Source organism: Poecilia latipinna, unplaced genomic scaffold (genome assembly GCF_001443285.1).
Source record: "Poecilia latipinna isolate Pla-1442-1.1 unplaced genomic scaffold, P_latipinna-1.0 Scaffold457, whole genome shotgun sequence".
Taxonomy (NCBI): domain Eukaryota; kingdom Metazoa; phylum Chordata; class Actinopteri; order Cyprinodontiformes; family Poeciliidae; genus Poecilia; species Poecilia latipinna.
In genome coordinates this window covers 2,735-26,950 of record NW_015113073.1, presented here as the reverse complement: position 1 = coordinate 26,950, position 24,216 = coordinate 2,735, and the positions used below count along the sequence as shown (strand labels likewise).

The window sequence follows — 24,216 nt, the reverse complement described above, 5'->3', positions numbered from 1 at the left end:
CTGAGACCACAGAGTCACGTTTTAGGATATCACACATGCAGAAAACAAGTTCCACTTAATCTAGTTGCGTTTTTAAGAAATTAAACACCAATAACCAGCTGGCTTTTGTTGTTCCTTACATCAGTTCCCCCTCGCATCTTCCCCTGGAGCTGCAGAGCGAGTCTCCACTGTGTGAGCAGCTGCAGGAGGAGCTTGACAGATGCATCCTGAAGACCCTGATGGGTGTCTTGTACCTAACAAGCACAAAGGATATTTGTAGACACCAACATATACTATTTATTCTAAACATATGTAATGTATTTATTAATTAGAAAATTTAGCTTAGTATTGGTTGCTTTGTTGCCAAAAAGGTACATTTTTGTCTCATTTGAGCTCCTGTTACAGAGTTGCAGCCGGTATGTAAATAGAGTCTAATGCCTTTTTGCCAGCAGGTTTTGAACAATCAGTAGGGAGATTGTGTTCTTTTTTAATGGTTTATGTTTTATTATATTTTTTATTTAATTATTATTATTATTATTCTCTCTTTCCATCAACGTATCCAATTGTGTTACTGTTTTGTAAAGCACTTTAGTGCAGTTTTAACCGTTTTTTAATAGTGCCATATAAATAAATTTGACATTGACAATAATCTTACATAATATGTATGGCAGGAAAAACAAAGTATCTGATTTCTAATTAGAAGTTCCTCAACTTCCTTAACTTGAAAAAGTTAAAAGAATAAAACTATTTCAGTTAGATTAACTGTAAAGGAATTACTGAGGATGCCAAAAGATTTAGTCAAAGAAACGTCTTAAAATGTGTTTTATACATAAACTAAAAGTTGGAAAGAGAAAAAAACACTTTGTTATCTGGGTGCAAATAAATGCAGCAGGCACTGTACATAATAAAAAAGACTATTTCTATCATACACAAACTAAGTTTATGCTAAGTTTTAAGTTGCATATGGTGGCTTTGCATAGTTTTACCTCGCGTAAAAGGAAATGCGTGTAACCAAACAAGACGTCTTCCCTCCAGTCTGAGAAATCAAGTAAGAGGCTCTGCAGGGAATTCTGAGAAATGAGTCGAAGTTCGTCGTCCATGTGCACTGTAAGTCTGAGGTAAAAGAGAAGAATAACAGTTATTATGTGTCCTTAATGAGTTATTTTTAAATGTTTAAAGCATTTTCAGTCATTTTTACAAAATCAGTCTGAAAGTTACCGTGAAAGTAAGTCAATAAGCTCTGGTTTGGACATGCTGTCAGGAAGGATACGGGGAATGGCCGCCACACACGTCCGAAACAGGTCGATTTTAGGCTTCCTCTCTCCGCTAAACAAGATGGTTGTATATTAGCTACCAATAACTCTTTTTAATAAAAACTTGATTATTCGGAGGAGTTTAGGGCTCAGATGCATACGTGATCATGTCCTCTGGTTCTTTGTTGAACATCTGGACGCTGGTGAGCATCATGCAACGGCCGACCTCTTTGTCCAAGTGTCTGAGGATGTTGTCCAGAGCTTTCCGCACTTGGGAGTAGTACAGCGACATCCCTGCAGCGAGCAGACGGAGACGAATCGCAGTGTTGGTAATAACATTCCCATTACAGCAGAGTAAAAGCTTGTTGACAGACTCAGACCTATTAGCTTGGCCTCCTCCTCAGTTAGTGTTTTGCTGAGATATGTCTTCTTCTTCTTTAAAGAGTTTCCAGAGGGCAGAGTTGCTCCAGTGTTTGGCATTGGGGGTTCTCCGTCCTTCTGCTGAAGAGCATCTGCTATCACCAGGAATGCGCGCAGACCAATGTTCATACGCTGAAAGAAAAACCACGTGTAGTCTTTAGTTTATGTATAAAACACATTTTAAGACATTTCTTTGACTAAATCTTTTGGCACCCTCGGTAATTCCTTTACAGTTAATCTAACTGAAATAGTTTTATTCTTTTAACTTTTTCAAGTTAAGGAAGTTGAGGAACTTCTAATTAGAAATCAGATACTTTGTTTTTCCTGCCATACATATTATGCAAGATTATTGTCAATGTCAAATTTGGGGTGGACAACAGCAGTTGGAAGCTAATTGTAAAGAGTGTAACAACAGAATTACTATATTACTTAACTGAAGTTGTAAATATTGTTGATTAATGTAAAACCTGCTGCAGAGCATTGTGACGTTCAAAGCAAAAGGATAGACTGCATCTAAAATAAACTAAATTCAAGCTTTTCCTGCAGCTGCACAAGTAAATTGTCTTTAGCCAGGTACAAAAAAATTCAGGGCTCCAACAGAGAACATATTGTTCTCAACCTAACTAGAATAACAGCTGGAATGCCAGAGATACACTGTTGCACTGTTGCGTAGTAGAGTTCAAATGTCTGAACACTTGTGTCTGCTCTCGTTACCTCTGGGTTCAGACTGAAGGCTTTGGCAGGTTTCCCAACACTCAAAAGGTCAAAAATGATCTCCTTCATGGCAAAATCCAGTCTCTCCTACAAGAAGGAAAAACATATTTGCTATTTTTATTGGTGAGCTTCTGACAGCTGATTCACATTAAGCGCAAACACTTAAAATTAACCATTTCAGAGTCGTGACAGCTTGTGATGAGGCTACACACAATGGTTAAACATGTCCTGCTGCCTCACCTGCAATAACAAAGAAAACCCACTTTCCTAATATTTTCAGCCCGACTGTTAAAAATAGAGTAACTCTGTCTGATACTGACATTAGTTTGATTATCTGAAACGTGAGCAAAAACATGTAAAAAGGGATGTGGCCTTTCAAAGAGCGTAACACATGAAGATAGAAACTGGGAGTATTTATTCTCCAGCTGTTATGTCCTTCATACACTCCTTTAAACCATACTTAATGTTATTTATCAATAACACTGTATTTAGAGCAATGCAGAGTAAAAATTTGTAGGAGTCAAAATCATTAAAGAGAAAAATGGAGAAAAAGGCAACCTTTTTACAAATGTCGTTTCTGGTTTTATTTGTGCCTCCAGTCTTATCGTTGTTTAAACATTTTTCCTTAAAAAAGAAAATGTAGGGTTTTAGACTTATCACTCTTAGACTTAGACTAAGGTTACAGTCTTAGACTTTCTGTAACCTTCTTGATTGCAATCTAAAACCTAAAGAAATTATGAAAAATAATTACTTCTTCAATGAACAACTAATAACATTACAGACTACAGGGGTGTAGTCTTTAGTGAAAAGTGTTAGTATTTATAGAACAAACATAAAAAGAATAGTGTTAGTGCAATAAAGTTTTCACAAAACAGACTGTTTACTGTATAATGAGCTCTTTTCAGAGACTGTAGCTTGAATTAACATTTTCAAACTAAACATGCAGACTTGCCCATTTTTTAAGATAAATGCATTTTGCAAAATGTACTACAAAAAGTTACCTATTCAATACACACCTGAGCAATAAACTGGATAATCTTGACAAAGATATTGAGGGGCATGTCTCTGGGCACGACACTACGACTCCCTTTAGGAAACAATGTGGAGGTGATGGACGTCAGACGGCTAAAAGAGACAGGCGGAGAAATATTAGTAAGAGCATTTTTTTTTTTTGTCTCGTCTTTACAGAATCTAGAAACGAAAACAGCTGAAAAATAGAGGAAGGAGTCAAATCACATTAATACCAAAAAAGAAGAATGCAGACGAGACAATAGATTTACAGTTATGCTGAGGATTGTAACTACATACAACTGTTACCTCTGGGTTGCAGTGTTGCTCTCACACTTTATCCGGATCATGTAGACCCACAGCAAGCGGTAGAGTGACTCTAGAGCCACACGTGCCATCTTGGGATCTCTGTTCTATATTAACAAGCAGAAAAACACAAAAACATCTTTCACTGTGTAGATGATTTCACATCTCTTTTCATTTACACCATCTAAAAGGATCCTAAAAAGAAATCCTGCAGCACATAGTTTTTTTTTTACTGTACACGGAAGTGATAACTGTTAGCCATGAGGTTTTACAGGCTTTTGTTATGACGGTTTTTTTTGTCATTTGCATATCAGTCTACCGCGGTTTGCTTGAGGCAGCAGACACTGATTTTACAGATAAAGGAGGTGGCGCTATCGTGGTATTTGGGTGTGTTAAGTGTACATACTGTCTTTCTTTCAAAGGCAGAAACGTGGCATGCAGTCCTCACACTGTTAGTTAACATGCTATTGATCACAAAACAAAGAAAAACTAGATTTAGAGCCTTTTAAAGTAACCTCCTCATATATTGTCTTATTGCAGTGACACATTTTACTCCATCAAGTCTGATAAACTGCTCTGTTACTGCAAAAGCAAGGCACTGCAGCATCCCTATTCGTTTTCACAATAGGGATGGTGTTTTCATTTTGATGCCCAACAATGTTTTGTATGTAGGCCAAAAAGTTTAATTTCAGTCTCATTTGATCAGAACAACTACATAGTTTGTGGCAAAATGCAAAAAGTAAATTCATTGGCATCTTTTTTCTGGTCACTCTTTTGCAAAGGACAAATCTGTCACCACGATGACAGATTCTTCCAAATGAACAGGGGATTCTTCATCAATCCTCTCCCTGTAAATAGGGTGAGTGACGTCAGCCCACCGTCTCTCATTGAAATGCACAAAACTCAAAATAGCAGCTAGCAAGCAAGAGCTTCTTCCAAAATTTTGTCATGTTTCCGTTTCGTGACCTCAAGCAACAAACGGCACATAGAAAAATCTGACTGAAGCTGTTTCATCAAAAGGTAGAAGTACAACAAATTTGCTTCAATACCTGAAACAGAGGCTTTTTTTTTTCAGGGAGTACAGAGTTAAAATGGCAGGATACAAAAAAACGCATTTAAGTTTAACACATAGGAACTACTTTGTGTTGATCTATCAATAAAATACATCAAGGTTTATGGCTGCGATGTGTCAAAATGTGGAAAAATTCAAGGTGTGTGAATACTTTTGCAAGTCAGTGCATTAGAAGCTGCATTTGCATGATTCTGCAGAAAACTGACCTTGAGGTTTGAGAGGCAGTTGTTTAGGAAAATATGCCATCGGCTGAGAAAGAGCTGCTTCTGACTGACACACAGCAGGCACGTCACCAAAGGATAGAGAGCCTGATAGGGGGAGAGACATCACATCACAGATCATTAATGTAGAAGAGGAATCGCTACAAAAAAATCATAATAAGTAAACAAAAAACCAAGATCTAATTTCACATTTTCTATTAAAGCAGCAATAAAACTAACATCAACAACAACAATCATGAACTTGCTGTTTAGTTTAAGTTATTACTGAACGCAGACTGCACAGACATAGTTTCTGTCTTACAAATGATCCCTGTTAGTCCAGGTAAAACCTCCTTTTGAAGGGTTTTGTAAATGTTACCTTTAAAATTCATCATATACCTGACACTTCTCATCACTGAAGGTATTTGTTTTCCAAATCTCTAACCCATTTCAATGCCTCTTCTCATTCTTAGCTTCTCAAAAATGTAAAACCCATAACAATTAGAGACATGTTCTACATTGCTGCCATGTTTGTCATGCCTGTCCATTCTGCTATCTGTCATTGCAGGTTATTATTAGTGGGCATGAATGCACAGTAATGCTCATTCGGGAATACATGGGAAAAAAAAGTATTGTTTGAAAAAGGGTGTGTAACAGCTTGACTGCATAAGTTGGCTGCAGTATGTAGAGAATTTGTAGAAATAAGCGTGCATACCAACGGAGTGGCATATCTGTATCCCAGACAACATGGGTGTCTGCTGCAGCAGAACGACGAACCCAGGTAGATAACTAAAACAGCAGTTATCAGCAGCACGCAACAACAATACAACAAAGCAGCTCTGTGACGTTGCTTGTTAGCAGTTACGCCAGTCAAATAACCGTGGGATACGATCCGACGGTTGGGAAAAAAAATATAACAAAAGTCTCACTCAGATTCAAACACGTCAAATTTTTTTCACCATTAGTAAGATGTTTAAAAATGAATTGAGAAAAAGCACAAAGTGTGTAAGAAGCTTTAATGCTTGCATTAATAGATGCAAATAACAGGAACCCCAGTCGTTTGTCAGATATTTATGTTTTATTTTACTACAAACTACGTATGATGAAGACAGCAAATAGGATGTTATTTAGCATCCTTAAAGTAAAATCAGAATTAGCTAAAACTGGCAGCAGATAAGTTACATTTCTGACCAGTGTATGTTTTCTTTACGTTTTTGGAAATGTGCTGCTACATCTATTGTGCTGCTTCCAACAGCTAGCTACGTGATGTGGTTTAATGATTCCAAACTGGCTTTAAAAGTTAGCTTTCCCTGCATCGCTCTGCCCTTCTTTAATCTCTCAACCCGATGAAAGTCCACATGTTGGAGAGCTACCATAAGTGCTCTAAGTAACTGTTGGTAATAGAGAAGAGATGAAATGAGATGAGCAGTGTTGAAACAGAATATGGTCAGACACCTACCAGAGAGTGCTTCTTCCTAGAGGAGAGGTCCAGAGTGGTGTCGTATAAACTCTCTACAAAATTTCGTAAGCAGGGAACATTCACCTCATTCTTCACAGTCTGGGAGAAAAACAATGATGCAGAGTTCTCTTTAGAAAAAAAAACTTTTCCTCATAACTATAACTTCATTACCACAGAATCCTATTTTCTTTGATATTAACACAAAAGATGCAAAATTGCAAGATTTAGTAAGAAAAGCTCTTTAGCAGAATGTGACATGATGTGTAGCTGAACTTATAAGCAGAATGCACTTACAGCAGCAACAGGTACAAGTATTTCCACAAAGAGTCCAGCTAATGAGTGCTTGATGTCTTTATCCTTCACTTCCAGGAAATACTGTGCACACTCCTGCCAACATCACGAGGCAAGAAACATCTTCAGTGATCGAAACACATGTTCATGCAAGGTCATCAGTTCAAATCTCAGCTCCATTATGATTGGAGGAAATTAGAAACATACAACTCAATTGCCATCAAAGGCAAACCAAACCAGACACCTAACTGCTGATTACTGTGGTCAGCTGGAAGCTTAACACAGCTTCCAGATGCCAGCAGATGCTAAGTAAGACACTGTCAGTAAACACACTGAGATTGTTATTGTTGCTTTTCTGACTTTTATTGTATGTAAAGAACAACAAAGTCAGCAAATGGTTTTTGTGAAACCTACCTGCATGAACTGAAAAGAGGCCTCAAAGTCCTCCACTGGGTACATTTTGATGCGGAAAAATTTGAGTCCCATGATGAGGCTGATTGTGGACTGAAGGACATACGTGCTTTGCTCCTTTTGTCTCAGCTCTTTGAGCTCAGAGATGAACTTCTTCCTCACTGCTGGGAACCTGACAGGGGGGGGAATAGTGACCAGATGTGAATAACTGCTGTAGCCTCTGGTGTTTTAGCAAACTGTGCTATTTCTACATTTCCCCCAAGTGAGGTTACAGTTACTGGAATTATTACTGAAAACAAGCAAAACCTCTTTACATATTAATATTTCTGTGCACACACACATGTTATTTTTATGCTCAGTCAGAGCTCAGTGTGTGTGTTTGTGTATTTACACATGATCCTGACGCATTTAACCAACAGCGCTCTGCTGGCCTAAATTTAGAAAGGAATCTGGAGGGGTGATGCAGAGGGAAAAGGACATGTGTTTTCCTCACATACTCTGAGATGTTCCAACACTGTTGGGAAGAACCTACACATAGGCATCGGCTGCTTTCTAGTATCAAAGTAGACCGAGGTTTTAAATAGCCACAGGTCCGACAATATAAAAGTTTAACATCAAGGGTGATTTGTTAAGAATAATGCAGTCGCCAGTGTTTTTCTTTTTCTGCATGAAGTAAAGAGTAATGAACATGCAGTTGGTGAGCCCTCGTCCACCCTTGATGCTGTGCTTTTTCATAAACTGGCTGAAAGAGGACTACTTTCTTTGCTTACAAGACAGACAAGTGTATATATGTATATTTTTGACAGAGAAAATTTGATAGTTAATTGACAGGAAAGTGGGTAATGAGAGAAGGGGAAGACATGCGGCCGGGATTTGAACATGCGATGGCCGCGTCAAGGACTAAGGCCTCCATATGTGGGTTGTGCTTAACCCCTGCGCCACCATATAGTTATTTTATTATCAGTGAGAATATTGTTCCATGTTAAAAAAACCCCAACAACAATACCCTACCTGCCTGCTGATTATGACTATAAAACATTTTAAAACAGTTACTTTTGGATCTGTTCACCCAGCTTTCAATTGAAATGAGATTTCAACTTAGGAAGCTTATTAAAGTATAACATTATCACTCAAACAGAGGAGATTCTTTGTTTGCTCAACTAGATTTCAGAGTGTTGACTTAAACTAATGATGGTGCTAAAGAGTGTGTGCTTTGTGTCTGGTGGCAGTCATTGAGCTGCTTTGTCAACCCACACTACATGATAATAACCTCCAGCAAAATGGACTCTCTCATTACAGACGTTACAGAGTTAGAGGGTCATCATCTAGAGTGTCGCTATTATCCATGTGTGTATAAACACAGACATACACACATGCAAACAGAACACAGCAAATGGCTGTCAATTTTAGCGCTTGTGCTAAAGTGTGTAAGACAGCATTTGTCACTACTGAAAATGGGGGTTAGCTTGAGGTCATGTTGCTACTGTAATTACAAAGTCCACACTGACACATAAGGCAATGGGTTTAACATGACAGGGATTATTGGACTATAATCAAAAAAGTGAAATCCGGTACCTTGACTGAGCAACAACTCCCACTACCTCTGCATAAAGGTCAGCCACTATGTGCATGTTGCCAGTGTTGGGCCCAAGATACCTAAAAATCAACCACAATCGGGATGATTAGAGTAAATCATGTTTGATGACAACACACATGTAGTAAAAGCCAAGTCTACTCACCCTTCTTTGTATTTGAAGTGCTTGAAAGCCAAATTGACGACTTCTTGGATAAGTCCATCCAAAAGAGGATGGAGAGGGATCTGAATAAACATACATGTATTATTGAATTACAAATTAAGATGCTGTTGTAATGGAAAACTAAATATTTAGAAAAACAAGATATTAACACAATAGGAAAAACGTGAAATTAAAAAAGTAAATTTAGTAAAAACATTTTATTTTATTTATTTAATGCTTATTTCACTACGTTAGATTCTCTTTTTCAATAACAATCTGTTTATTAATGTTGCATTAAAATCACAAGGTAAAGACAAAATATATCAGACTAAAATGTAATGCAAACATTATTCAATAAATAATGCTTGCCAAATGCTAGTTTAAGCAAACAAATCTTTAGTCCAACTAACATAAGAGTCATTGGTTTTCTAATGTTAGGAAAATTGACCAATTGTTTAGATGTAACATGCATATTTTAATATGATTGGAATGTTTGAAACACAAATAAATAGTTGTGAAACAACTTCACCACTTCATTACATTTTCAGTTCTTTAAAAGGAAAATCGACATAATTACACTAAAAGTTAACCTTGTTTAAAAATTAACTTTGTTCAATCTCTTTAGAATTGTAAATACCTACCACTTTCACTACTACCTACTGTACATCCCATCATGAAATTTTAGCAATCTAGACACTTCCTTTATCATCTTACAGTCTGTTATGAATTGTTTTGAATGTCATCCACATGTAGTCTATTTTAATTTATTAAAAGTTGATTTCAAATTATTTGGAGATCCTTTACTCGGATCATGAATTACTACGATCTTTTTGCTCTTTCTGCCGTTTTGCGATGTTAACTCCCAGTTCAAGAAGCACTCTGAATTATATGTTTCAGGTTTAAACAGGACAAACCTGCTTCAAAATGCTGACTAAGGACGTTCTCATCATGTGCACTTAATGTGCACAAGTAGTTGGTTTTCCCACCACCAACTACTTATTTAAACAACATTTTAAAGTTATATATTCAGGCTTATTATTTAACATTATTGTTTTTTGATTTCTTGGAATTGTCAAAAGTGATATCACATATCCATGTGTCGAAAATGCTGGAAAAAAAAAAATCTAAATTTTCCCCATGAGAAAACAGCATAGAATCTGTTTTAGATTCTATGCTACATCAGAGTTTAGGAAGACATCCAGTAAGGTCTCAGCAGTTAGTTAAACTCTAAAGAGAGCCTCACCTGTTTTAAGACTTCAATAAGCACTAGAGAAAAGATGAAGTCTATTGCCAGGTCCCTCCGCTCCAGTAAGTAGTCCTTCTGTTGTTCATCACTAAAGGACACACAGTCAGAGAAACAATGATTAGTTGTCACATCTGGGTTTTTTTACAGTATGATTCCTGCAAGAGGGTCCATTTAAATGCTTCTATTCTTACACCTCTATTCACATAAAAGCACTTATGATGTTTCTATTTGGTTGTTCACACTACACCCTAGAAGAACTAATTAATAGCAGCAGCTTTCTGGTTTGTAATTTAATGTGAAGTTAACGTTCTCCTTATTTCAGATTCTGGAAAATAATAATAATAATAAATAATTTTTGTCATTAAACTGAGGTCAAAAAGGGTATATAAAAGACACCATCTTGACATGTTAAACAGGAAATCCACTTTGCCTTATAGTGACAATTAGACCAAACAAAAAATAACTGATGTGACGCAGGTACATCTAAATGAATTATGTTATGGGAAATCCTATCTGCGTAATGTGACAATAAGCCTATTTGTACATTGTTTTCAAACAATAGGGAACATTGTCACCTAATGTTCTAAAAGTAATGCCCATACACAGAAAAAGCATTTAGAAATACTTTTGCTAAAAATATTACCCATACACTTTCCAGTTTTGGTGAATGATCGAAGCAAGAGGAAACATTAAACTGACAGTTTTTGCTGTTTTTACTTTCTCACTTTTTGGACTTTGTGTTGGCTCTGGGTCTGTATTCGTGGGACTCATCTTCAAGGCCGTTCTGCCTCTTGTACCAATCAAACAAAGTCTTCAGGATGGAGGGGAGGCAGTACTCCGCCAGAGAGCTCATGGTGCTGATCAGCTGCTCAGAAGGAGGTCAGACAAACAGGTGGAATATAGAATCACTCTTTTTGTGACTTGATATATTACAATAAATGACTAAAATATCAACATTTATGGTAGCACAGAAGGGAAGGACTGTTGAGATCTATATGAGGAAGACGCACCTGGTCAAACTGTGGGTCTTCTCCTCTCTGCAGGGATTTGTTAAGAGGCTTCTCCTAGAAATAAGTAGAAACCAAGGAGACAGTAATGAGCAAAGAGTCGAGGACAAATTACTTAATTTGTCTTTACAAGGAATTGCAAATGTAAAGCTAAGTTATGGAAAAAATAACACAACTTTGAAATTATTAGACAAAGTCTGGATCATTGTCTGTGTTAAGTGTCCAAAACAGCTTTTCAGCTTTGACTGCCATGGCAGCACAAAATTAATGATTAGTGACCCCTCTCTTTCGGTTACAGATGGAATTAACTCCTTGGTTTATGTCTGTCAGTATAAATGAACATTTAACGCAAGAGTCAATAAATACGTCATTAAGACTATAAATCACGGGACTACCAAAACTCTGGGAAAAAATGTGTCTTATAGTCCAGAAAATAGGATACATTAAAGACATGTTTTCATTGTATCACTCTTCCAGATCACTCGGGTCTTCTGCTTCAAAACTACTTTTACGGTATGTAAATGTATAAAGAGGAAGTTTCTGTGGTATTTGCATCATATGCAAATTAGCTCACCTATATTCCTAAATAAATGTTTATGTGATTGATTAAATTCTTCCCCCCTTTTTATATTCAGTCCATCCTGGAATATTTCACCAGAAAGACTGAAAATTCTTCCCCAAGTTAGATTGTGGTTTATAAGAGACAGGATGCTAAAGATTTTAGGATGCAGGTCATGAACCATATTAGTCAATAAAGATCTTCCTAAAAGTTGATTTAGATAACACAGTCAAATGGCCCGAATGCATATTTATTGATTCTGTAACCTGAGCGAAAAGGGAGAAAAAGTAGAAACAAACCTGTATGGGAAAAATCAATCTAAACTCACTCACCAGCGGCTCCGCCATGATGATGCGAATCTTGCGTTCGGAGAGCAAGGTGAAGTTTGCAAACAAGCTTTTAAGGACAAACTCGCCCGGCTTGCTCTCAGGATCTACGTTAACAGGCGCCATGACGACTGGACCCTTCCTCTCTCCCAACGTTCCACTGGCTGGTGGGACTGGTTGCTTCAGTCCCGCTGGAGAAGCTGAGGAAACAAATAAAATAATTATAACATATTTTTACCGTATACTTACTTCCAACTGGGCTATATTTTGTTGCCTTGCAAAAGTAAAAACAGTTGTTCTTTAAAGGGCTTGAAGGTATTTTGGAGAATACTGGTGAACAAAGAACAGAATGAAGACCAAGGGACACAGGAAAACAGTTTTGAAGAAGTGCAAAGCAGCATGAGGTTCTAAAACAATTTCTCACATTTTGAACATCTCATCACTGTTCATGATCAAATAATAGGAAGGACATGGAAAAACTGCCAACCCAGCAGGACATGGCTGTCTAACAAAACTGACAGGCTGAGCAAGGAAGCATTAATTAAGGTACAAAGAACTGACAGGTGGATGAGCTGCAGCGATCCGTGGTTGAGGTTGCACAATATCTTCTGTTGGCATGACAATTAATAGTTGTCTACTCCACAAATATAATATTTATAGAAGCTAAGTAATTGAAATTACGGTAATATCAAGAAAAACCTGTGAGAGGCTGAGAAAATTTTCAGACTTGTTTAGAGTCTGAAAATTTAGAGTTAAGTTGTTGTTCTTGGTTCCAACAGAACAACAACTCTAAACATGAACTCAAAGTTACAACAGATTTGCCTAGTCAAAGAATCCAATGTGTGGCAAGGCTTGAAATTTGATGTTCATAAATGTAATTAATTAAATCTGACTTGTTTTTGTAAGAAAATTGGGAACACAAATGCATGTTAGGCCTTCAGGTTATTTGAAGATCACCCAGAAGTACTAAATATTGACAATATCAGTAGCAACAGATCCCAATTTTCCTCACTGTTAGGTACCTCAATCAGTGTCAGGTGTGAGCATCAACTTTTGTGAGACTCCATCCAATAGGCTGAACATATGTAAGACAACACGTGGTCACGGGTACTGCAAAGGTGATAAATATGCAATTTATTATTTTAACAAATAATAAATTGCGTTAAATTTATTACTATAAATAAAAATGTTCAGATTTTTAAAATGTGCATTCTTTATTGTCCAGTTCAGAATAATGCCACATATTTATGTCGGTCGCTTACATAAAATGTGTTTAAAATACGATGAATTTTGTGATCAGAATAAGACAACAGTATGAATACAAGCCGGTTTGGACTGTCTCAGTATAGGATGTTGAATATAATTTTTGCTTTTTGAATAAAAAGTCAAAACACTGGCCTTTAATGTTTAAGCTTAATCTGTCATTTGATCAAACTTTTCCTACCAAGTGAAAATCTGCTCTATCTAAGAATGCATTTTGTTGTCCAAGTTTAACAGTGAAACACGTTAGCATGGACAGATGGAGAAAAAAAAAGAGACATCACTTTAAACCGAAGTTCATTCCCACTCATGATTACATCACTGTTAAGCCTGGACACCATTAGCTTTTAAGAGAAGAGAAAATAAACGGACAGAAAAAAGTCAGAACTATTAGAGAAAAATGTACGAAAAAGAGGTATGTTCTGAGATTACACTGAAAAGAGTATTAACATTCCTCACACCATGAAGAGGATTTATCCTCATGTTGAGCTCCTGATGATTTATCATATGTCAAGAAGGCCTGGGCCTACACATACAGTATCAGATAACAACAATGTCAGGTCTTAATTGACCTTCCATGACCATGTGACCTGACTCAGTGGAGAGGTGAAAACTAACTCCCTGGGTGCACAGCCCCCTTGTCCTCATACAACCATCCGTTTGGATGAAACCTGAGCACTCACAGGATGCACACACGTGTACATATGAATGTACGGCCATGCAAGCTTACCAAGGCCTTTGATGAAGCTGATGACACTAGCTCTACTCCATTTGGTTGGGACTTCCATGTTGTAAATGACAAAAGGCACAGGCACAGTGTAGGAAAAGGGACAAAGTAGTAGGACGGAGGAGCAACTGGACTTTACTGAAAGTAAAAGTCAGCTTCCATAATTTTATAAATGTAATTTCTTGCAAGACAGTATTTTTCTTTACTACCCAAATAATCTACCACATCGGAAATCACAGACATCATCTTAATGTCTGTTTTTAATTCTTGGTCGGTTTAACCAAAGCTGAAAATGTGAAGCTCCATCTTTGACCAAATTGAGCAAAAAGGTGTCACAAAAATTGGATTGACAGGTCTATCCCGAATTTAATCCAAATGATATTCCAGACCGGAAAAAGCCAGATTGACACTTCCCACGTGAATGTTGCTTGACGCCTCAGATCTCAAAGAGTCCCAGTCTCAGAAGAGACGATGGCATCAAGGTGTCCTTTTAAAACACAAAAAAAAAATGCAAGTGCAAACTAATTTTGTTGACAGGTGTCTCTACAAACAGGGATTGAGAATATTTCCAAATGTTTGGTAAGATCAGAGGCTGTCCAGGGCCTCATGCCTGTCAGTTATATGAGTCCACAGTCAAATTGTCAGTTCCTACTTTAGCTTCTGTTCGGCCTCTGACCTGCCACCTCGTCTCTGAACAGTAGTTCCTGTGACTTTTGAATCCTTGAATCCCATTGGAATGAAGAAGCCAAATGAAGCGATTCTCTAAAAGTGGCTGTCTTCAAGTTGTCTGGAGCAGTTAAGCAGAATCTTATCCTTGTGAAGTTCCGACCAGAAGAGTTGGGTTGGAATTTCAACACTGTTCAGAGAGAGAGCCAAGGGGAGGAGGGAGGCGCTATATATAGATGGTTGGCGGTCACTCTCTTACATACCCACCACTCCCACTGACCCCTACTCATACACAAGTGCACACTCACAAAAACACACATAAAGAAATAAAAACAGATGTGGAAATTGGCGGAAGTCAAACAACTTAACATGGCTTATCTTCAAAGTAAATTGCACTTATCTCATTTAGCAAAAAACAGGTTGACTCCAAGCAAATTAATCCATTAGGGCTTCCAAATTATATAACTGTAAGGTGTCTGCCAATGTGAACTTAACTGTGTGTACTGTACAGGAGTGTGTCAGAAAAAGCAAGAGGAGAGAAGATTAGAAAAGAGCATAAACATGTCTCTAACAGACAGACAAGCACAGGGATTTGCATGATTCAGCATTCAAGGGATGATTCAACACAAACTCTGAACAGTACATAATGTACATGTTTAACTATATTTTGCTGCTTCGTCTAAAATATTGTCTGAGCAAGAAAGATACAAAGTATGATGGAACGCAGTATGCATCAAGAAAAACTCAAAAAATGTTCAATAATAAACAAAAAGGTATTTGATATTTTGGATGTCTTTATCAAAATACCATGTGTTTCAATACAAACATAAAAACAAATTAAAATAAAAAGTAATTAAGAAATAACACCTCAATTCAAACATTTCTATAAACATAAGGATTCTGGAACATAATGGATTTCAAGTGAACAAATGATACTTTCTTAACTAGAATTATGTTGGTGTAAAAAAACACAGCAGCAGTATTTACAGTACCGTTTAAGAGTGCATATTAAATATCACAAATCAAATTTACACAACTGGTTCCAATCATGCTTTAATTCAGCAAAATGCTTCAATATTTGTCATTCCATATGCTGCCATTTATCATATTTATTTTTAAAGATTGTCTTTATCACCGTTACTGTCACCTACCACTAAAACAGCAACTTTACTGTACTTCGTTCAACCTTCTTATCTGTTAAGTCTCGCTTTCACTCTCTGTCTCCCAGCCTGAATGAAACCCCAGATATATTTAAAAATGTAGTAAAAAGCTGTTTCTATGAAAATATCTTCTTACATGATTAAAATTCATTGGACTTAATCATAAATGCCTCTCTTACCTGGAAACATGGTTACAAGGCTAACTTTGAGTTCCCTACCCTCAGCAACATCCAGACTAAAGATTGTTTTTTTGCTTCCACAACCTTGTGGAACTGAGTTATGGTACATTATCTAAACGGTAAAATATTTTTTTGTTAGTTTGTTTCTGACTGGACGATTGTTTGGTGCAACCCTAAAATTACACGTATAAAAACAACAAAGAAAATACAATTTAATCAGTTTATTAATTTTGTAAAGACTAATGCACAGTGTACCTGGATGATGCCTCACGTGTTATAACCATGGATAAGATGTTAATCTGGGTGTTTAAAAGCCTCCCAAAATGTTTCTCGATCTACAAAAATGATTGATCCTGTGGATGTTTTTGCAAATTTCTGTCAGTTTCTAGGTAACAGCCAGAGGTGAGTCATGTCTAACAGCAGAGAGAATAACAACAAGCACAATTTAACTGCCCTTGACAAGACCCAACAGAGCCTAACCTGGCTGCTGCTGGAAAAGAAAGCTGGCTGCGAGCTACAAAGTCAGGCAATCTTGCAAGTTGTGTTGTGTTGTTGGATGATGAATTAAATAATAGACAGTCAGTAATGTACTTTAATTACATTTGGAAATCAGAACTCCTACATGAAATGTACATTTGTCCTGGTAAGTAACAGTTACTTAAATTGGTGAAATGAAAGCTAATAAAAGCTAGCCTGTTAAATCTGAAAATTTTCAGCTATGTAGTCTATCTGATGTATTGGGATGGGCCCAGTGGCATGAGATCTGACAAGTTCAACTTGATGAAGTCAGCTATTTGTCTTCGATTTTGGCTGATAATATTCAATGCTTCCAGCATTTTTAGCCTTCAAGGTGTGTTTATTATTCTGTTGACTTTCGAGTTTAGTCCAAAAGCTAAAACTATTTATAACTTTAATGTTCAAATATATCTCACACCAAACAGAATGATTTCTTTTAAAATGTTCTCTACATATTCTTCCTGCAGCTCTTACTTCAACATGGACCTTAAAACACATTTAAAAGAAACATCAACAATAAATCCAAATGGCCAAACAACTTCCCCATCATCAGTGCAGATAGGTTCAAAGATTTGACTTTTTTCCTAAATTTATAATATATCTTAACTAAGAGCTCTCACTACTATTAATCTATTGAAGCATCAGCTACAAGGATGTATGTTAATGCCATTTCTTGAGTTTAGTAGGAATCTGATAGGGACATTTGTTGTAATGCAAAAATAGGCAATATCTTTTAAGCCCTTCCTTTTCTGTAACAGTACAACTCTTATATTTTATGTGATTTAGTCTAGAAGAAAAAAATATTAAAATAGATTTTTAAACTAGGTTTTAAAAAGTAAAATAGATTCAAAAACCACAAAAACAAAGATTGCTATTGCTGATCACATCATCTGAAAATTAACTTATGAGCCAGACCGCTAAGCTAACTTAGCCAAACACTCTCATAAAATCTATTTACTTCTGGAAGTGTCCCTATAAAAACTGTACGAGCAAATAGAAAGAAAACAAAAAAAAAAAACTTGCATCAGTCTAGTATCAATATCCAAAATTCAATCCAGCACAAACCGCTTGGTTAATCTCTGCATCCTCAACATTAACAGCATAACAACTAATGACACGGTGATGACAAACTGCAGGCGGCTGACAATGAGTCCCATTGGGGCAATAACACAGGGATGCTTTCTGCTTATTGTGATTGTTCAGATTAACAAACCCACCGTTGCCAGGCTGAGGAACACTGTGTCCAACAGAAACTGAAGGAGGATGCTGCTGGGTGTTCACTTCTGACTGCCTCAGAGTGAGAGCAGTTCTGTTTAGTAAACAAGAACAAGGAAACTGAGAGAGGCTCGGGATTCTCTTAGAATGCCAATAGCATAAAAACTTCAGTGGACAGACAAGTATGTTAGGATCCAAATCTGTTATGCTGTGATTATAACAAAGCCAGGAAGCTCCTCTCTGTTGGCTAAGCATAAGATGTGACATTTCTGTTGAAAACTACTGAGAAATAACATGTACCTTACACTTGTACCGCTATCGTTTTTGCAAAGCATTTGTCAGAACATTGTTCTATTACATAACATCGCCAAATATTGACAAGGGTAGATCAGCTGCCAGCTTTTCTGTGACTCACAAAAACAAAGCAGAGTCTGTAAACTGCAGGACCCACTGACAGCTTATAAGTCTATCACTGCTATGTGTCAGGCATTTGTCCGGCATAAAGGCAACAGCAACTGTCATCTGTTAGCTGTACTCACTGCCTCCTAAAGACTTGAGCAGAGACTTGAGGCTGATGTCAAAGAACCCCGAATCTTGCTGGCTGGTCGCCATGGCTGCAGAGGCTAGGTCGCCACGGTGACAGACAGCAGTGGGGGAACAGGACGGCAGGATGAGACGCTGAGACAGAAGCGAGTGAGAGGAGGAGGAGTTGACGGAGCGAAGAGGCAAGGAGAGAGAGGGAGGACGATGCAGGTGGGCAGTGAGCGATGCGGATGTTGCGGCTGTCTGTTGCTTTGAGTGCGTGTACGCACGAGCAATGAAAGTGTATGTCAGCCCTGGCTGAGCTCTGTGTTGCTATATTGTTAGCTTACACCCCCCATCCCCTCTCTGTTTTGCTCTCTCAGGACAGTGATACACAGATGTTAGCAGACGCAAGCGGCCAATCCTCTTAGAGGGAGGAGAGAGCGAGGGTGAGAAGGAGGTAGTGAGAGGACAACAGAGAGCATAAATCACCGAATTGGAGGAAACATAAAAAAATACAAGCAGGGCAAGTTGGGAATGAGAAAACCACCGAGTAATACACAATGCATAAAGAGAAGAAAATGGGATGAAGATGATTCAGTATATATAGATATGTACCATAAGTATGCTATGAGCATTATAAGCCAATGAGAGCGAAGTGAAACAGTGACAGGCAGATCAAATCAGCCTATAGCCAATAACAGAACCTTTTTGTCATCACTGCCTCACATAGACATCACATACAAGCTGTAACTGGATGTTCTGTTATTTTACATATTGACTTTCTCCAGTAGGATACAAAATATTTTAATATTATGTTTCTATATTGGAAAAAAAATTATAATAAGGTTCAGTTGGGTCTTGACAAGTCCTTGCTTCTTCAAGAAAAAAAAATAAAGCCCCTATAAAAAGGACATGATTTAACTATAACACTAAAATGAAACATTAAAAAATTACTTCACACTTAGAAGGATCAAGTAGAGTGATTTTTGCGTGGACGGGTTCGAAGGGGATGCTTAATGGTTTTAAAAAGCCACTGCTTTTTAAAAAGAAAAAAATAAGCCAGTGACAGAATGGTAACTAAATGAAATCTATAACTGAGTATGGAAAATCTGGCTCTTAAAGATAAAAATCTTGGGAGCAATTTCTAATCTCTAAAGCATTTATAGGAGATAAATGAGCATCATGTTTTTGCCTTTATGTTATAAATGATCATTAATTATTTACACTAGAAGCAAAGGCAACATCGTTCCAAGTGCGTAAGAGTCGGATGACTTGATAAGTAAGGGTTTTACTCATATTTTAAAGCAAAAATTATTAGAGTACAGACATTTCAAGTGTCTTTACCTTCTTATTGAAGTGATTACCACAGTTAAAGAAAGGTTGGAAGCTCAAAAGGTTAATATCAAGTAGCATTGCTGTGCTCCATCTAGTCGGAGTCTAAATAAACTGCAAATGTGTTTCAACATGCTTTTGTAGAAAACAGTTTCCTTTAAATTAGCATATTATCTCTGTACTTACCCTGACTACATTTTAAACTACTCACAGAAACTCAAAACTAGCAACTTTAAGTCTCCTAGTTAGGGGGCATTCACTGAATGAAAACAGACAACATTTTTATCTAATCACCAGTCAAGGCCAATTAAGCAAAAAATAGTCACAGACATTCAAAAGCCATAACTAAAGTGATTATATAACTTTTTTTCATTACTTTTACTCTTTAAAGGCAGAAAATGTCATTTGCCAGTCTCAATTATTCTCTATTAATATAGTTGAAGCATATGAGAGTGAAATAACTGATCAGTTATACAGAAAATCAACTAAATGTTTCTCCTTTTGCTTTCTTACATTCAATACTCACAGTCAAACTGTAAAGTAAAGGTAAGGTGATCAAACGTGTGGATACGCGATGCATAATTAGGGTCTTCACAACATCCTGAGCTGCAGAAGTGCCACAGGACATGTTAAAGGGAGAAAGGACAATGAGTATACGAGTATGGGACGAGGGGACACATATAATATAGAGCATCTTGAAAGCTGCTGCCCACAGGAGGGCTACGGAGCACAGAATGGCCTGATTCACATTAAGAGACAATTAGAGCCTGATCTCAGAGGAGTAGAGATACAGCAGGGAACCTCCGCAAACTGAGTCTGGTCTGGAAATTATGTTTACTTTGCTACAGTCACGGAGAAAATACTATCAGCAAATCCCATTGTGAAACCATTGCAATAATATTGTTATTGTTACGTCAGTCATACTCAGAGATTGTTATAATCTACTGAAGTTCACTCTCTCGTCTTTGTCCATACATTTAAATCTTCTAAGGGTTGGGAGTGTTTACCTTTCCCAGCACTCAATGGGTAAGAAGCAGGTACAGAGTAAACGTGTCTTTAGTCAACCACAAGGTAAATAAGGAGACACATAAAACAAACAACTATGATCTCACAGACTAACCCTCAGTATTTAAGGAGATTTAGAGTGATTGATTAACCTGGCATGCATGTTTTCAGAGTAGACATATGAATCAAAATGCCTCCGACTACAGCGCTAACCACAAAATTTCTATAAAGAATTGCATTTTGTGTGTGTGTTTCTCACACTGAAGATGATAATGTACTGTTAATTTTTGGGATTTATGGAAAATGCTTTTTTTTTTTTTACTTTAAAAGTAACATACTGACAAATGCACATGTTTTGCAAGAAGAAAAAAACTCCCTGCGATGCAGCGTTTCCTCATACTAAAAAAAGAGACATTTTCAAATTAAGATGCAAATCTTTTGCTGTACTAGATGGAGCAAGTGTTTTCACATACAGAGAAAGGTGTAAATGGGAAATACTCATTGGAGTTCACCCAAAGCAACACAAGATAGGAAAATCTATTCAAATGAATAGAAAACTGTGAGAATAGAAGAAAATCTGCTTATAGCTAGTAACAGCTACACCCATATTTTGGGATAGAAAGGAAAATCATAAACAAAAAAAAAAATGCACTCACCCTTGCAAAACTCATGGGATTCCTCACATTCTGAGCAGAGGCCTGGGCATGCCAGCTGCTGGAATGTGATTCCTCCAAACACACATGCACGCATGTGTACATATGATCATATATACAGGGACAAATTAACAAACACGAATTGTAGTGCACATTCACTCAACTTCAAATTAAAGATGGACTAAATGTTCATTTAAAAAAATTGGAAAGAATCATTATGGTCATCTGATTCATTCCCAATTAATCAGCCGTTGAATGAAATGGTTTCATTCTGAAGTTTAAAAACGGAAGAATAAGGGTTTTTAAAATTATTTTATATTTCTTGTAAAAATTATTGTTTAATTTAAAAGCAATTTACTCACCTGCTAAGTGCAACTGAGTTACATGTGTTGTAAAGAGCGCTATTCAATGAGTAAATGATTCCTGCCTTTATTAGTTTACACTCACTATCTATACTATACATCCACCATAAGGGAGGATGGTCAGTCCTTCTTGGTCAAAGCACTGACTTGTGGCACATCTTCAGGGTTGCAAATAAATGAATTAGTTACTCTGGGAGTCTATCAAGTTACTATCAGGCTGCACTGTAAATAAAAAATGTTGAAGTGGTATTTACCTAAAAACACAATTAAAACCTAATTGTGTTTTAATTAAGTGAAAACACAACTAGCTTGTGTTTTAACTTACAATGTCACAGGGTAAGAAGAAAGTAAAAACATCGCTATGCTGGAAACAGTTGCTTGCGAGCTCTTAATCTTTTGACCAAACCAATGAAATAGATTAAACGCAACAATACTCATTTCTTGTTGACATGTTATCTATTAGAATTTCTTTGAATAATTGTCAGGAATATTTGTTCAAACATCACAACAGCGTGGGAGTGAAATGGTACACACATCCCAAGAGAGAGTGTTTAAGGTTTACAGTTCACACAGTAGTGTCTCACTGACACAGCTGGGTTGATCCAATAGGTCACTGTTCTGAAGAATGTCTGAGTGAGAGAAGTTTTCATGCCAGGCATACTTGTCTCTTTCACATCAAAGCCTCGGGGGTCCATACTCCCACAGCAGAGAAGCCCCACAATATTCAATTTCATAGCATTTCTTGTTTTGAGAATTTGACCATTTTAACCTTCCTGCTCAATTATTTCTAAGACGCTGTTAATTCCTTTCTGAAAGAAGTGTTTGTGCAGGTGGTACTCTGCTGCACAGGCACTACTTCAGCCCAAAATTTCCCTTCCACTTTTAACTGCACACATTTTCACTCTTCTTTTGAAGTTTTGTTAATTTCCACTAAGGGGACAAAATTAATTTGACCCTTTTTTCCACTTACACAAATATTCTAAATTATCTTCACTTTACATCCACACTACTCTTTTTAAATAATCTCTGAAATGATGGTACAGGTTTACTAAAAAAAAAGCACTTGGCTTTACACTTGGTTATTCCTCATTTTACCTATTTCTTTCTGTGAATGGATGGAATTGCAGCAAAGTTAACTCATAAGGTTCTAAAAGGAAAAATGGGTTCTCTCTTTTTTTCCTGGTAATAAATTGATGCTAAAATGTTACAAGTTCAGGCATTGATATACAATTCTTTTCAAAAGCAACATGTGTACCACACATGTTGCTAACAAATGACAAAAGCAACAATGTATGTGGCATATGTGGGTAAACCAAAGAAGTCCTGCACTCAAAACAACATTTCAATTCTACTCAGTATAATCTATTTATTAATATTTGCTGGACCTTGTAAAAAGAAACTTTGAAGCTGTTTAGAGGTGCTTGGACATGACACTACAAGCTGGTTTAGACCACCAAACAACACTCCTTCTACCTCTGATTATTGGTGAAGTAATAATAGTCTGTCTTCTCAAAACAAAAATGGTCTCAAAGAGCATACAAAAGTCCCAACAAAGACTTGCTAACCCTTAGGTCTTACGGCAGACATGTAGAGACAGAGAGGGTCTGAAGGTAGCAATAGATCACCGACTTCTTCACATTCTTTGCTGGGAAAAACTTGCATATTCACATTCCATTTGGTGAGTTCAGGATCACTATTTTAGGTGCGGACCAATTTTTTTAGTTTTCTCCCTCAGAAAATCTTTCAGAAAAAAAGATTCCATATTTATAAGGGTTGTTACCAGGGTGAACTAAAACAGAACCCATCACAGCATGTGTTCACCTACCTGCAAAGATCCTTGTCCTCTTTCTGGATCTAAGTTGGATCTTTGAAAATCTCCCTTTGAAGTCGCTGCGGTCAAATGTGTCCGGTGACAAAGAGGCAATGCGATCCAGGACAATCCCATCATGGCTTTGGTTCTGGATGGGAACTACCGGGTCTGAACCTTCCTTCGGCAATTGACCATTACTGGGATTGGAAGAACCGCTTTGATCCTTAAGGCTGTTAGTGCATCTCTCATCCTCTACAGACATGTCTGTATCGTCAGCAACACAAGGTGCTGGAGATCAATCTGCTCCCAGAAGTCAATATTCAAAATGAAGCCCTTTTCAGAGCTGGCAAACAGATACTACATGGTTCAACATTAAGTTCCAACAGAAAAAAATAAACAAAACAAAACAAAAAAAACCTCCAGAAATGTGTTAGAAAATCAAGAAGTTCTAAAACCTTTCTTCACTCTCTTCGTTTCTTCTTTGTCCACATTTTGATATCCAGTTTCCTCTTATGGTATCTTTCCTTTACGATGAGTTCATTCAATCCGGCAACGGTGAGCTCACAGTCTTGTTGCAGATACAAAGATCTTCCGAAGATTCAGATTCTTCTCTCTAGAGTCGCTTTTCTATGTTCTTGTTTCAGACTCCAAACGCTCTTTCATAGTCTTGCTTTTTTGAAAAGCAATTTTTATTTTTCCAAGATGTTTCACTGTCTTCAAAAACCCAGCTTTTGCTCTCTCTAGTTCTTCAGTTTCTTCTTGCTTTCTTTCTCAGTCTTTTCATTCTGTGAGGCACAGCTGTGTTTCTTTGCTCTCAGG

General features: G+C 37.1%; 1 protein-coding gene across 8 annotated transcripts in view; it reads right to left on the bottom strand.

Moving 5' to 3' along the window:
• fryb (furry homolog b (Drosophila)) overlaps window positions 1-23,939 on the bottom strand; it is a 49,133-nt gene extending 25,194 nt beyond the window's left edge. For 3 of the 8 annotated variants that reach the window (XM_015038897.1, XM_015038900.1, XM_015038901.1), the window contains exons 1-19: window positions 23,413-23,938; window positions 11,994-12,187; window positions 11,106-11,159; window positions 10,821-10,960; window positions 10,093-10,183; window positions 8,853-8,932; window positions 8,689-8,769; window positions 7,117-7,285; window positions 6,706-6,798; window positions 6,412-6,510; window positions 4,959-5,060; window positions 3,684-3,787; window positions 3,383-3,491; window positions 2,367-2,453; window positions 1,613-1,784; window positions 1,394-1,526; window positions 1,198-1,305; window positions 966-1,092; window positions 120-233 (exon numbers count right to left, since the gene is read on the bottom strand). In XM_015038897.1, the coding sequence (XP_014894383.1) occupies window positions 120-233; window positions 966-1,092; window positions 1,198-1,305; window positions 1,394-1,526; window positions 1,613-1,784; window positions 2,367-2,453; window positions 3,383-3,491; window positions 3,684-3,787; window positions 4,959-5,060; window positions 6,412-6,510; window positions 6,706-6,798; window positions 7,117-7,285; window positions 8,689-8,769; window positions 8,853-8,932; window positions 10,093-10,183; window positions 10,821-10,960; window positions 11,106-11,159; window positions 11,994-12,187; window positions 23,413-23,659 (2,304 nt within the window). In that variant the 5' untranslated portion in view covers window positions 23,660-23,938. Of the gene's footprint in view, window positions 1-119; window positions 234-965; window positions 1,093-1,197; window positions 1,306-1,393; window positions 1,527-1,612; window positions 1,785-2,366; window positions 2,454-3,382; window positions 3,492-3,683; window positions 3,788-4,958; window positions 5,061-6,411; window positions 6,511-6,705; window positions 6,799-7,116; window positions 7,286-8,688; window positions 8,770-8,852; window positions 8,933-10,092; window positions 10,184-10,820; window positions 10,961-11,105; window positions 11,160-11,993; window positions 12,188-13,977; window positions 14,806-18,249; window positions 18,552-23,412 lie in introns of those variants that run through there. The other 5 variants (XM_015038899.1, XM_015038898.1, XM_015038902.1 and 2 more) reach the window with 4 other exon arrangements.
• Window positions 23,940-24,216: the final 277 nt, after the last annotated feature.